This window comes from Labrus bergylta, chromosome 22 (assembly GCF_963930695.1).
Source record: "Labrus bergylta chromosome 22, fLabBer1.1, whole genome shotgun sequence".
Taxonomy (NCBI): Eukaryota; Metazoa; Chordata; class Actinopteri; order Labriformes; family Labridae; genus Labrus; species Labrus bergylta.
Window position 1 is genome coordinate 16230936 of NC_089216.1, and position 12469 is coordinate 16243404.

Here is a 12469-nt window from a genome sequence, read left to right on the forward strand (position 1 = left end):
GATCACGTTGCAGCCACTGCAGCCTGTCCAGAGACTCATGATGAAGTCAGCTGCTTGGGCTTTTCCATAACTTTTTGTCATTATAAGTAATTTGGACACTGAAATCAAAAAAAGAACAGGGCCCTGGTTTGAAAACAGCAGAATTCCCCTTTAAGTCTCTACTCTAAATGGCGCACACATCAGCAGCAGACTACAGCTCCAGACCAACACCGGACCAGCTGTATACCTTGTTTCCATCAGCTGGGTTGTGGATTACAGTGGTTTGAGGCTCCTTGATTAGAGAGGACCAACAGCGGGAGGAGAGGTTGGTGCACAACAAGAGTGAGTTAGTGTGAGAAAGTTTGACAGAAAAGTATTTAACAAGACAAGGAGAGAGAAATAAAAGTGAGGGAGGGAATGGGGGGGTCACATTATAGCCACTTGGGGGAAAGTATTAGGTGCTAAAAACAGAGTCACTGCAGCATAATGAAGCACTGTTACAGACAGATAGGATTTTATGACACGTGAAGTAGTGACAATATCCTGAACATCAAGTTTATCAAGTTTCATAACACATGTGATCCAAGTTTTACCCAACACGGACAAAAAGACAACAACAGACACAGAAACCATGGAGGATGATCTTCTATCTGACCTGGTGAGGCAACAAAAACATCTAAGGCTACAACTTTAAGAAAAGGTTTTTATGAACATATGAAAGTCAGGCATTAGACCAATGACACTCAACTTTACAGAGACGCCAACAGAGACGAGTATTACTCATGGGAAATTAAGAAAACATCAAAACCAGCGAAACAAGAGGAGGAAAAATAATTCAAGCTCAAGATGTACATCCAACTCACATGTTCAGGACTTTCAAGTTTTTTCTTGTGGTTACGCAGCATTTCACAATAAAAGCGCCTCAGTTCGCTTGTTAGTCAATAAGCTCTTTAATTACACGAGGCGCTGTGCTCTTGCTCTTGGTGTCAGTGATCTGTCTTACTATGTAAGGGAGGGTTTGGACCCTGCTTCTTTCTCAGGTAAAAAAATAGACTGTGGCTATTTCCTGGTACGTGTTCATTGTTGCACCAGCTCCTTCAATGCAATTCAGTGGTAACATGTGGTGAAGGTGTTTACTGAAGGAATAAACTGAGAAATGCAGTAATTATCATATCTACTTCCTGACAAATTAATTTATTTTGCAACCAGTGGTGCCCCCCCCTACTGGCCATTAGGAGAATGCAGGGTCTAAGGCATCCTTCATTGGCATAACTTTTAAAACCAAGAAGCTACGGTATAGAAACTTATAAAAAAAAAGCCTCTCTGTTTATGTTTTAAAAAATAGAAAATGAGAGCATACAGTGGTAGCAAACATTTGCAGGGAAAGATGTTCTAAAGCAAAACCTGTCCTGTCCCAGTTTTGACAACAAAAGCTTGAAACTTGTGCGCACATTTTATTAGCCATAGTTGTTATGCAATGGCTCCAGTCGCCATTACAGCGACCATCAACAACAAAGGAGAATGTAGCCCATGTAGAGCAACGCGGCAATGCAATAAAGCAAGCTGAAAGACCGCTCACGTTACACAACCGCCAAGGATGTTTTAAGCTTCATAGAAAAAAGTGTTTTATAAGAACAGATGCTGCTGAAAGTCTGCACAGAGAGTAAGACGGACAGACAGTCGTGCAAACATGCAGGCAAGCGAGGCAGGCAGACAGTGTACCAGAGAAGGAGTGGGGACAGGCTCTTTGGGGCTGGTGACCACATTGGCCTTGTTGTTGATCTGGAGGGACAGAGTGGACAGATAGACAGACAGACAGGTAGACAGACGGGACAGTGACAGAAGTGACAGGCTTAGTGTTCAGACAGTTGGCCCTTCGAGCAGCTGCTGTGGAGGAGGAGAAAAAAAAAAAAGAAGTGGAACAAGAGTGTGCTCGAGAGCAGCAGCCAAACAGCGAGTGTCAGTGAGTTTTTCCGTCACCACCATGCACGACAAATATCAGTGACCAATCCCGCACAGAAACCAGCTGTATTTAAAACCACCTGAAAAACAAAAACAACTAAGGCCCACGTGTCCACTTCGCGTTTTTTCTAAACGCCAGCATCTTTTTTTCCAATTGTTTTCAATGAGTAGAGTGTTCGCAGCAGAAAGCTGCCGCCTGGAGAAAAAGCGCAGCGTAATTTCTTTCAAGCGCTTCGCCTTTGTTGTGCAGCTGCTCTGAGTGCTCAAGTTGAAAATCTTCCAACTTTTCAGAAAGGGACTGTTGACGTCACCGGCGCTGTTTTCCAAATGTATGATATTCCCCGTCGTTTTGCCACCTACAGATTTTGTCTTGTACCCACATTCTCCTCGCCTTGGTCTAATCGGGAAATAAACAATCTCAAATATCAAACATGCAGCAAAAAGTAACAGAGCAGAGTCGGTCATACAGCGGCCGTCAACACTGTTGTGATGGAGACAGGACGGACCTGCAGCGCTTTTTGTCTCAGTGCACAAACACTTCATGCAAACATTCCCGAGCGCACAGCCAGCGCTTTACTGCCCGGAATAAACACCAGGTGGACACAGGGCCTAAAGAAACCCAAATGATTATTATTTTTTTTAGACGAGCTGGAGAACATTCTTTAGAGGCCTGCTTCTGGTAAAGGCAGATGAAGAGTGACAGTCAGTCTGGAGTGAAACAAATGGCCCAATTACTCAGTGAAAGAATGATTCATTACTTGAAAGTCTGAAGAAAGTTCTTTGACCTGATGATGAAGTGCTTCCTGATGCATGCACCTCAGTGACGCCACTCTATGGAAGTCTGTTTAATCCTGACCAGCATATCTTTATATTTTTACGTTTAATTCAGACTTTCTTGTGAAAGAGATGTGTATAGTTTATAATCATGCAGAGCTTGGTCCCTACTCCACAGCCTGATTTGCACACCCTAAAGATTTGAGTACTGGCCTCCACTCAGGGGAGCTGCTGTCCTGAACAATAAGAGCCAGATTCATGAAAAGATTTGGAGTCTTTAACCGACAGTTTTCTGGGGCTAGATTTTCCCCCTTTCAGTGCCATCATTAGTCTCCTCAGAGGTTAAGTTGGTTTCTCCCATACACTTTACCCCAGAGTGTATCCTGTTAGCTCCATACAGTGCAATTGTGCTTGAGTACGGCACGGTACGGGTGGCCAATGTGACCGCGCCCGTAGTTACATTTTTGAGGAGGCACACATCAGATTACGTGCGTAGATGCAGACGTATGCTACAGAGTCGATTCAAAGCATGAGAATAAGTCAGGCGTAAGATTTAAGAATCCTAAATGTAACTGATTACAGCAAGAAAATAACAACCAAACTCTTTATATCAACTTAGACTGTTCAGTCATGTCATGCCTCCCCAGCCTTAAAACGCACTGCAGTGGGATTTAAAAACAAAGGGGGGGGGGGGGGGGTTCTAATGCTAACTACCCTCTGCAGGTCAGTCTACCTAACAAACACCTTCAGGCTCAGGCCTACCCTCAACAGCTCTGTACCATCCGTCTTCCTCTTCTGCACCGAGAAGCCACAACACAAAGGGAGAGAAAGTTCACACCAAGCTCAATCACTCTCAGGGTCAAGTGAAAAAACAACATGTGTGTGAGTTCAGTTTAGTGTTCCTTTAAAGAATGAAAACAGCTTTAGGAATGAGAGTGTTAGAGGGGCCTTTAAATCCAAAACAAGTGAAAGATAGACTTGAGTGTGCAGGCTGGAAAGAGGGGTTTTATTTTAAGACATTCAAATTAAGAATGACAGAGAGCTGAGTGTAATCTCCCCTCAGTCAGATCATAATTTAATCAGTGGTTATTACTTTCCAACAGATACTCCTTCTTCCCTCTCAGTGATTGACGATGCAGAGGAGGATAATTATCAGCAAATATCTGTCACACCCACTCGGGAAATCAAACCCGACTTATGGACGCTACTATTTTTAAACCAAAGTATTCCAAGAACAACGCGAGCTGAGGTTGCAGTTTGAAGAAATGTAAAAACAAAAGTAAAAGTATTTAAGCTTTCTGCAAAAAACAGAGAACTGAGGAAACACATCAAAGAGGGAAGTTGAACTTACTTTGACACCATCTGCTTTCTTGTTGAGCAAACTCTTGGCTGCTGTAGAGAAAAAGATAACAATGCACAGAAATCAGTGCGCAGCTCGATTTAACACACGCACACACGCAGTGACTATTCAAGGCTGGCCAATTACGAGCATCCTCAAAGTGAGCTCTGCAGGAAGCGGTGGCAGAGGAGAAAACGTAAATGAATTGAGGAGATGAGACGGAGCTGAGCTGAATCATTAGTAGAAGAACACTTGATGTTTAAGATGGAGACAGATGGAATCATCATTTCATGCAAACGAGACACAAACAGGTGATTGTTCATTTGGCAGGCGGAGGGTTAAAAACCTTTGAGTGATTTTATGCAATGTGGAGATCTCTTCAGATGATGAAAGATTAATTCAACCATAAACACGAGCAGGTTTAGTGAACGAGAGAAGTTTGCAGTGACATCACATATCTTTCAGTGGTCACATTGGAGGAAACGTTTCTGAGGCCGAGTGTGCACCTGCCGAACTCTGAAACGAGGAGAGAGCGATCGCAGCAGAAAGCGCCCAGCGTCTTTTCTTTCTGAGTGCTATGCTTTTTTTTTGTGTGGCCGCTCCGAGCACTCAAGTTGAAAATCTTTTCTTCTCAGAGCACAAACGCTTCATGCAAGAGCTCCTAAGTTGTCTGGGAAAAATGCTAGGTGGACACGGGGCCTAAAGCAACAAAATTGTCCTTTTCCACTTTAAAATAATTGTTTCAAAGTCGTCACTTTCAAAAGGAAGAAGGGTTCTTTTATAGTTCCTCAACTGTCTGATTAAGTGCATTTTCAAAAACGTTACAAAAACTCTATGGGATTTTAAAATGTAAAGTGTTTTTTTTTCCTCCAATATGACCGGCTCAGAATAAAGTATTCCAGCTGAAAGCCTTTAAAACGATGCTTCAGTCTTCATGACATGCCTCAGTATGAAACAAGAGTTCAGTCTGACACTGAAGTGACGACGAGACGACAGAGCCGAGGAAAACTTACCTTCCACGAGTTATCACACCAGAGGGAGGAGAAAGAGAAAATAAACACTGAGGCCACGTTCACACCAAGGGGGGAAATATTTAAAGATACTTTTGGGGACATTAAAGTGGAAATAAACAAATGTACGCCTGAGTGTCATTCATCAAAGAGAGAAACAATCAATGGAGTCAGAGTCGGCCTGTGTGCTCTGCCCTTTCAGAGGACCTGAAGACGGTCCTGCATCGATCCTGTCGCTGACTTTAAAGGGCAGACGTTTGAAAAACAGCTGCAGTCAAAAGAGCTGCATTTAAAACAAAAAGCTCAAATCTACGACAGATGAGGAAGGTTTGTCTCTCTGCGTGGGAAGGAAATGTGAGAGTTGGCTTGTTAACCGCTCGTTATTACCTGAGAAGTTGCGAGTGGCGAGCATTGTGGTCAGGATAGCACCCTGCGGAGAGAAAAGTGAACACTGAGGGAACAAACTGGAGTATTTACACAGCCGGAGAGGTTAATGATTAGATGTTCTTCTGCTTGCGGCCGCATTTCTCTGAGCTCGTGTGGACCTCCTGCTCTCTCTCTCTCTCTCTCTCTCTCTCTCTCTCTCTCACCTTTAGTTTCCTCCGAGCGTTGAATTTCTTCAGGCACTCCACAGTCTCCTGCCTGTGCATCATGGACGCCACAGTGGAGCGTTGCTGCACACACAGAGGGAGAGAGTTCATGTGAGAAGAAGAAGACCAGACTATAGACTACATGTGTGAACGTGTGTGAAGCGTACGCAGATCCAGGGGTGTTTGAGAGCGTCCGTCGCAGTCACTCTCTTGGCGGGGTTGATGGTCAGCATCTTGTTGATCAGGTCTTTGGCCTCTGGGGTCACAGTGTCCCACTCAGGAGACGGGAACTGTTGGTTTGATGGCGTGAAATGTAGAGTTGTAAATTAGGCATTCATTTGAATTACGACACATACACCCTGTTGACTTATTAAAGATACGGCCCCATAGCGTTTCTAAAGGTCAAAGATAAAACAGGGAACCTTCAATGTGTAAATAAAGACGTCTTTTGTGATTTAATAAATCTAGGAGAATACTTTGACATTCAGAGGATTTATAACAGTGGATCACATCGCTCTCATGTCTGTGATGTAATAACGTCCGTGGCCTCGAGCACTTCTCATGACTCAAGTTTTCAGCATTGTTTGCAGTGACTTCTCTGTTTTATTCTTTGATTTGGCTTTTTAAAAGGACGTCGTTCCATCAGCAGTACCGTTCAGTCTTTGCATTTATTTTGCTGTTTTTTAATTAAGCCTGTTACTCTTTGATTAAACTATTCTGAACAACTACAGAACATTCCCCTACTGGCCCGGAAAAATCACATTTCTTTTCAGTGATTTAAAGCAACGTGCATGCCGAATAAATCCGTCTCGTTCCATCATCGTCCCGTCATATCCTGGAGTGTAAAAAGCTGGAGCATCACCCTTCATAACAGAGAGATTAACTTACTGGACTTCATGATGTGAACCTCAAACATCCCCCCCCCCCCAGTTTGCAGAGTCACAGCCTGTGAGCTTGATGAAGCTGCATGTAGAGTATCCTCAGAGTGTGAAGAGAAGTCTAACTCTGCACGCTGAATGAGAACGCTATATTTGATCACATCACATCACCCGAGGTCTGTGCAAACTGTGGCAGATTACTAAACCACAGATATTCAGAAACACCTCAGAAAAACAGATAATGTACCGAGTGTGAGGTCATAGTCAGGCTGCACAGAGAGAGAAGGTGATCAGCAAGTCAGAGAGAGAGAGAGTGTAGATAATTGTCGATAATGTTGAAAAGTGTTCATGGCAATAAAGTTTAAATGTAAATAAAAAACTCACATCATAAGCTCCAGCTTTAATCTGCTGGTACAGTCTGTGCTGGTCCTCGTCCCAGAACGGAGGATATCCCACCAGGAGGATGTAGAGGATCACACCTGTACACACACGCACACACACACAATGGTTAATCCTGACAGACAGCTCACATCATGACCCACAAATCCTTTTCAAAGCTGAACACACAAAAGTTAAAGACTGAATTATGAGTCCAAAACTTTGTACAAACAGTCTTTAATGCAGGTAAACATGAACACACATTTACACCCATATATAAATAAAGAGCAGTGTGTCAACACACACACACACACACACACACACACACACACACACACACACACACACACACACACACACACACACACACACACACACACACACACACACACACACACACACACACACACACACACACACACACACACACACACACCTCTTGTGTTACAGGAGACAGTGTGTGTGCTTTTGATCAGCTGCCAGAAAAAGATGAAAGGTGCTCTATGTGGTGAGGAGACAGTCCGACCACAAACACAACACTCACTGTTGTTCATGTGGCTGCAGTGAGACAGCACAGGTGTGTGTGTGTGTGTGTGTGTGTGTGTTAGACGTCTCGTGCCCAGGTGGCCTGGCCCATCAGAGAGGTGTGTAGTAAGCGTCAGAAATGATTAATTTAAGAGGTTGGAGGGTTTTGTGACCGACCCTGAAACCTCCTGATCTTTACATATGCACCTCACAGCGTGAGAACCAGGTAAGGCCTGAGATCAGCCATTTCAAACCTTGTTTGTGACAGCGATCTGTAACATCTGATAAGCAGCTCCTCTGTGTGTTAGCTCAGAGACTCACCACAGGCCCACATGTCCACCGGCTTGCCGTAGGGATCTTTCCTCAGCACCTCTGGGGACAGGTATCCTGGTGTGCCGGCGAAACCTGAAGCACACAAACACACACATCAACACAGCATACAGAGGGAGTATTTCTGACACTGAGGTCTGCATAATCCTGCTTTCAATGAGCTCAGAAAATAAATTACATTTCGAGAAACTTCAAAATGAATTTTAAACTTGATTTGGAATGAATAAAAAAAATCATTACAGCTAGAGCTGAACTTGTTGTAGCTCAAAGAAAAGACACCACTGATTGCTGAGTTCACAATCTCTGAGCCAATCAGCGATCATAGCCAGTCCTCGAGTGAAGGATGCTAATTTCTCCCTAACTCCAGTGAAGTCTGTTCTGTGCAGCGTTTGTGCACTGTGCAACACGCAAGGTGCAAAGTCAATGATACGGGTCGGGATCTTTTTTGATTTTGACAAAATAAAAACACATTGGTGTCACGGTCTGCCTGGTTTGATTCTGTCCACATGGACTGGTTTTCCTGCACACACAAAAGCCTGCTGATACGTGATTGGTCAATACATCTGGGACTACAATCTGAACTACAAATGGAGACCAGAACTCTGACAATCCAGACCCCCGTGGATTATTGTTTATTTTGTTGAGTGACATGTTTGAAATATCATTTAATGGACAGTTGTATGCACGTAGTACATACAACTTTATGAGTCATCAAAAAGCTTTAGCCGTGCCGCACACTAGTGAAACTAACTTCACTTCTTCCTTTGTGTGGAAGTCTATCAAAAGCTCATTAAGACCTCCTCCGTACCAAACATTTCACAGGATCAGTGGTCCCATAAAGTTTAAGAGCCGAGGTTAACAAGCTCTGAGAAAGAAAAAAAACAAAAACATCCTTTTGTGTGTGTGGAGTTCGGCTCGTGAGCGGCAGCATGCAGCCTACTTTTTAAAAAAGCTTTAAAGAGTGAGCGGGCGGCTGTGGGCGATGAGACGTAGTACGAGCGGTAGTAAAGTGAGAGCACGGAGCGAACTGGTTCCAGATGGAGGCTGGAGCTGAGGGAACAGACCAATTATTCCTCTGCTCCTCGGGGAATAAAGAGAAGAAATAGGTCTGAAATATATTCGATCCAGACCGGAGCCCAGAGCAGTGGCACAGCTCGTCCCTTCAGACAGCTGGGGCAGGCTGTGATGATAAAATGACACGTTAGACGGTTTGATTTTAAATGTTTAAAGACGAATAAAAACCAGGAGATAAATGACCGATCAGCGCAGGACGACCTGTCCTAAAAAAGCAGCCAATGCTAAGTGTTTACAACGTTACACCTGAGAGAAAAGGACACATTTAGAGTGGTTTGAAATGAGATCTGTGTGTCAGGAAACTCAAGAAGATCAAACCTAGAGAAAAGGGAAATTATCATTTTAAGCTCCATAGATAGAGAACGTCAAATTTGTCCAATTTTAAGAACGGAAGGGAAGCAACTTCAGAATAAAGTGAATTGTATTTGCATTGTTCGCTCACAAGTAAAGTAGTTTTCAGTTATTATATTCATTTTCATTTATATATTTTTTCAAAGTTAATTATGAATACACTCAAATTTAATTTTTTCCCCTGGTTACGGCCGCAACCTTCCCGCTGTTACGGTCAAAGTGAGTGAGACGCCTGATGCACACAACATGATGATTTTTCACGGATATTTATGGTCTCGGTCTTGACTCTATCTCGCCCTGCCTTGGTCTCGGAGTACTCTGGTCTCGGGTATGTCTTGATCTCAGTTTTGTCTCGGTCTGGATCCCTAAATGTCTTGGTCTTGTCTCGGTCTGGATCCCTAAATGTCTTGGTCTTGTCTCGGTCTTGGAGCACTCTGGTCTCGGGTACGTCTTGGTCTCGTGTGTGGTCAACACTACTAACAGTTGTATCATGCCGACTGCATTTCCAAATCAAAAGTAACCACTAAAAACATAAACCCCATCTAATTGAGAAGTTGTTCATACTCACCAAACCATGCCTGCTGATCCCCCTGAACTTCAATAGCCAGGCCGAAATCTGCCAGTTTCACCGCTGCTCCCTTCAACTTGCTGGCGAGGAGCAAGTTCTCCGGCTTTGAGTGAAGGGTAAGACATAAAAAAAGACTTTCAGCACCTTGCACAGAAATAATTACAGATATGTCTGAGGTACAGCTTGTTTTGTTTTTCTTTGTAACGAGCAGCTCAGAGGCTTTTTTCTTCTCGGCAGCAGGAAGGATTATTATCAGAGTAACGATGTTAAGGACTGATGTCATAATGTGAGTTTCAGCAGTCAGGACTAATAGCTGCTCTGGAGGCAGACTGCAGCAGCTGTTCAGTCTAACAGATGAAAATCTGCTGCAGGGAGGCCTGTCAGAGTCCAGCCTCTACACACACTGACTCATGTTCACATCCAGGGTCGGGCTCAGGCCACGGCTGACCTCAGCCTAGCAGCGCGCGGAGATGTCATTCGACAATACGCTGGCGGGCTGAAGTGAAATTGGGCGTGGCAGCCCGGCTGGTGGACACAAATCGGGTGAGAAGAGGCCGACCGTGACTCATGCCAAACCTCATGCAGCAGAGGGAGGAGGAGGAGGAGGAGGAGGAGGAGGAGGGCAGGCTTCAGGAAAAAGCTGCAAACAGATGAATTATGTATTTTCTGACATTTTCAAAGCAGTTTTCTTAATCAAGCCAAATTAGTAATTATTCTGAACTACTGAGCTGTAAAGTGCTCAGACAACAATAAAAGAGGAGGGGGTGATCAAAAGGGAAAAGGCTTTTAATTATAACTAAATATCAAAAGTGATTTTACCCTGGATATTAAATATGAAGAACCACACAGGCCACAATTCATTTGGAGCCCTTTGCATACAATCATACTTATAAAACTTCACTTGCACGTCTTTTTGTTTTAAGTGCGGGTGCATCGTAAATATTTCTGTCTCTTAATGACTAATAGATTGTTTTTAAAGTTCACTCCAGTAGACTGCTTCAGCTGAACTTCAGGCTGTAATGTGTCTGTTCCAAATGCATCCACTAGTCCTTGTTTTTATTTGGGAACTTTAGAGAGGTCATATTATGCCCTTTTTGGGGTTCGTATATTTAATCTATGTACTAAAGTATGTTCACAATAGCTAAAGTTCTAAAAAAGTGTCTGTTTTAATGAACTGCTGCTCCATGCACTGGCTCGCTTCTGACTCTCTCTCTAAGGCTCTGAAGTGCCCACGTTCAGAGTCCCCGCGTGTGCCAAGTCTGATCTGATTGGTCGGCCTGTCGGCTCTGCTGTAATTGGTCAGTCGCTCAGCACGGTTCTCGGAAATGTCCCGCCCCTTTTACCATATTGTGAATGCAGCCACTGGCTCCTTCCAAGGGGAGCATAAACATTAGCACCTTAGCACTACTGTGCTACCGCAGGCTGCGGCATATCGTGGGCGTGCTACAGAAGTTAATGGGCGTGCAACATGAACTCAGGAACTCGGAATCTCTGACTTCTGAGATCAAACTGAACGCACCACAGAAGACAAATTTGAGTAATTTGGAAAATCTGCAGCCATGAATTACTGTCCTAAACTTTTTATGGTACATCACAGCACAAAAGCTGACTTCACTTTGGTCACAAAAATGAAAAGCTTTACTTAAGATATTTCTAAGAAATTCTGCTCTTTCTTGTTGCAGTACATGTGTTTCACTCACACATACATAATGCCTTTTCTCCTCAGAGAACAGATGTATAAAAGACACCCCAGAATGAATTGTGGCTCACGCAGCTCCTCACAGACTTTCTTCACATTCTGCTCGAGGCTTTAATCCCAGAAAGCATCAAACATGTCATTCATGAAATCAACAACAATCCATCTCCATCAGTCAGTGTTCGTATTTCAGGGTTGCTTGAGCAGTTAGTAGAGCATGTGTGATTTCTGAGTCGTGCAGTTCCTCAAACCTCTGCTGTGAGTCAAAGGTTTGAGGAGGAGGAGGAGAGGAAAGGAGGCAAAAGAGGAGAGAGAGAGGAGTCGGGGTCAATGCATTCATTAGTATCATGCAGTCATTGCAAACATCACAGTTATCAGCTTAACCTAACCCACCACAACCACCCCTTTTAACCCGCTGGAAAGAAATGTAACCTATGTGACCTGCATGTTGCCTTCAGGTCTTAAAAGTGAAGACAATGCAAATGTGCATGAAACCTGCATTCTTTATATTGGCCAGCAGGGGGCGACTCCACTGGATGCAAAAAGAAAACAAATTCTATAACGGGCTTCTGAGGAAATAGTTCTACTTGTCATTTAACCTTTTTCTAATAAGCCTATATTCTGAATCTCTAGTTTGAATTCTCTACTAAATGATCTGCATGTTGAATTTGAAAACTACAGTCCCATTCAGAGTAAAAATAGAAGGTGAACAGCGACTGCACTTTGTTTGACAGGTAGCTATCCCTGCAACCTGACCCCAAACCTTACAAGCAACGAATGAAAAATGCAGCCAGGGTGAAAAGCCAGAAAACAGTCCACTTGAGGCTTACTGACTTTTGAAGGTGCTTAATGGGATTTTTCCTGGGTCAGTGTGTGGGTAATTGTTTGCCTCTTAGTAACAGACCCCTCCAATCCCAGATAAAAACGTTTTAAAAGACAGCCCCCTCTGGTCAAACATTAGACTGGACATGAGAGGTGGATTCAGGTCATCGAGACATGAGCTAATCACACCTAT

General features: G+C 43.7%; 1 protein-coding gene across 32 annotated transcripts in view; it reads right to left on the reverse strand.

Moving 5' to 3' along the window:
* The window catches only part of camk2d1 (calcium/calmodulin-dependent protein kinase (CaM kinase) II delta 1), a 77127-nt gene that overhangs the window by 12986 nt on the left and 51672 nt on the right, over window positions 1-12469 (reverse strand). For 7 of the 32 annotated variants that reach the window (XM_065950166.1, XM_065950167.1, XM_065950161.1 and 4 more), the window contains exons 7-15: window positions 9759-9861; window positions 7757-7840; window positions 6917-7011; window positions 5822-5944; window positions 5655-5738; window positions 5452-5494; window positions 4067-4107; window positions 1702-1761; window positions 227-271 (exon numbers count right to left, since the gene is read on the reverse strand). In XM_065950166.1, the coding sequence (XP_065806238.1) occupies window positions 227-271; window positions 1702-1761; window positions 4067-4107; window positions 5452-5494; window positions 5655-5738; window positions 5822-5944; window positions 6917-7011; window positions 7757-7840; window positions 9759-9861 (678 nt within the window). The remainder of the gene's footprint in view (window positions 1-226; window positions 272-1701; window positions 1762-4066; window positions 4108-5451; window positions 5495-5654; window positions 5739-5821; window positions 5945-6916; window positions 7012-7756; window positions 7841-9758; window positions 9862-12469) is intronic. The other 25 variants (XM_065950170.1, XM_065950163.1, XM_065950169.1 and 22 more) reach the window with 5 other exon arrangements.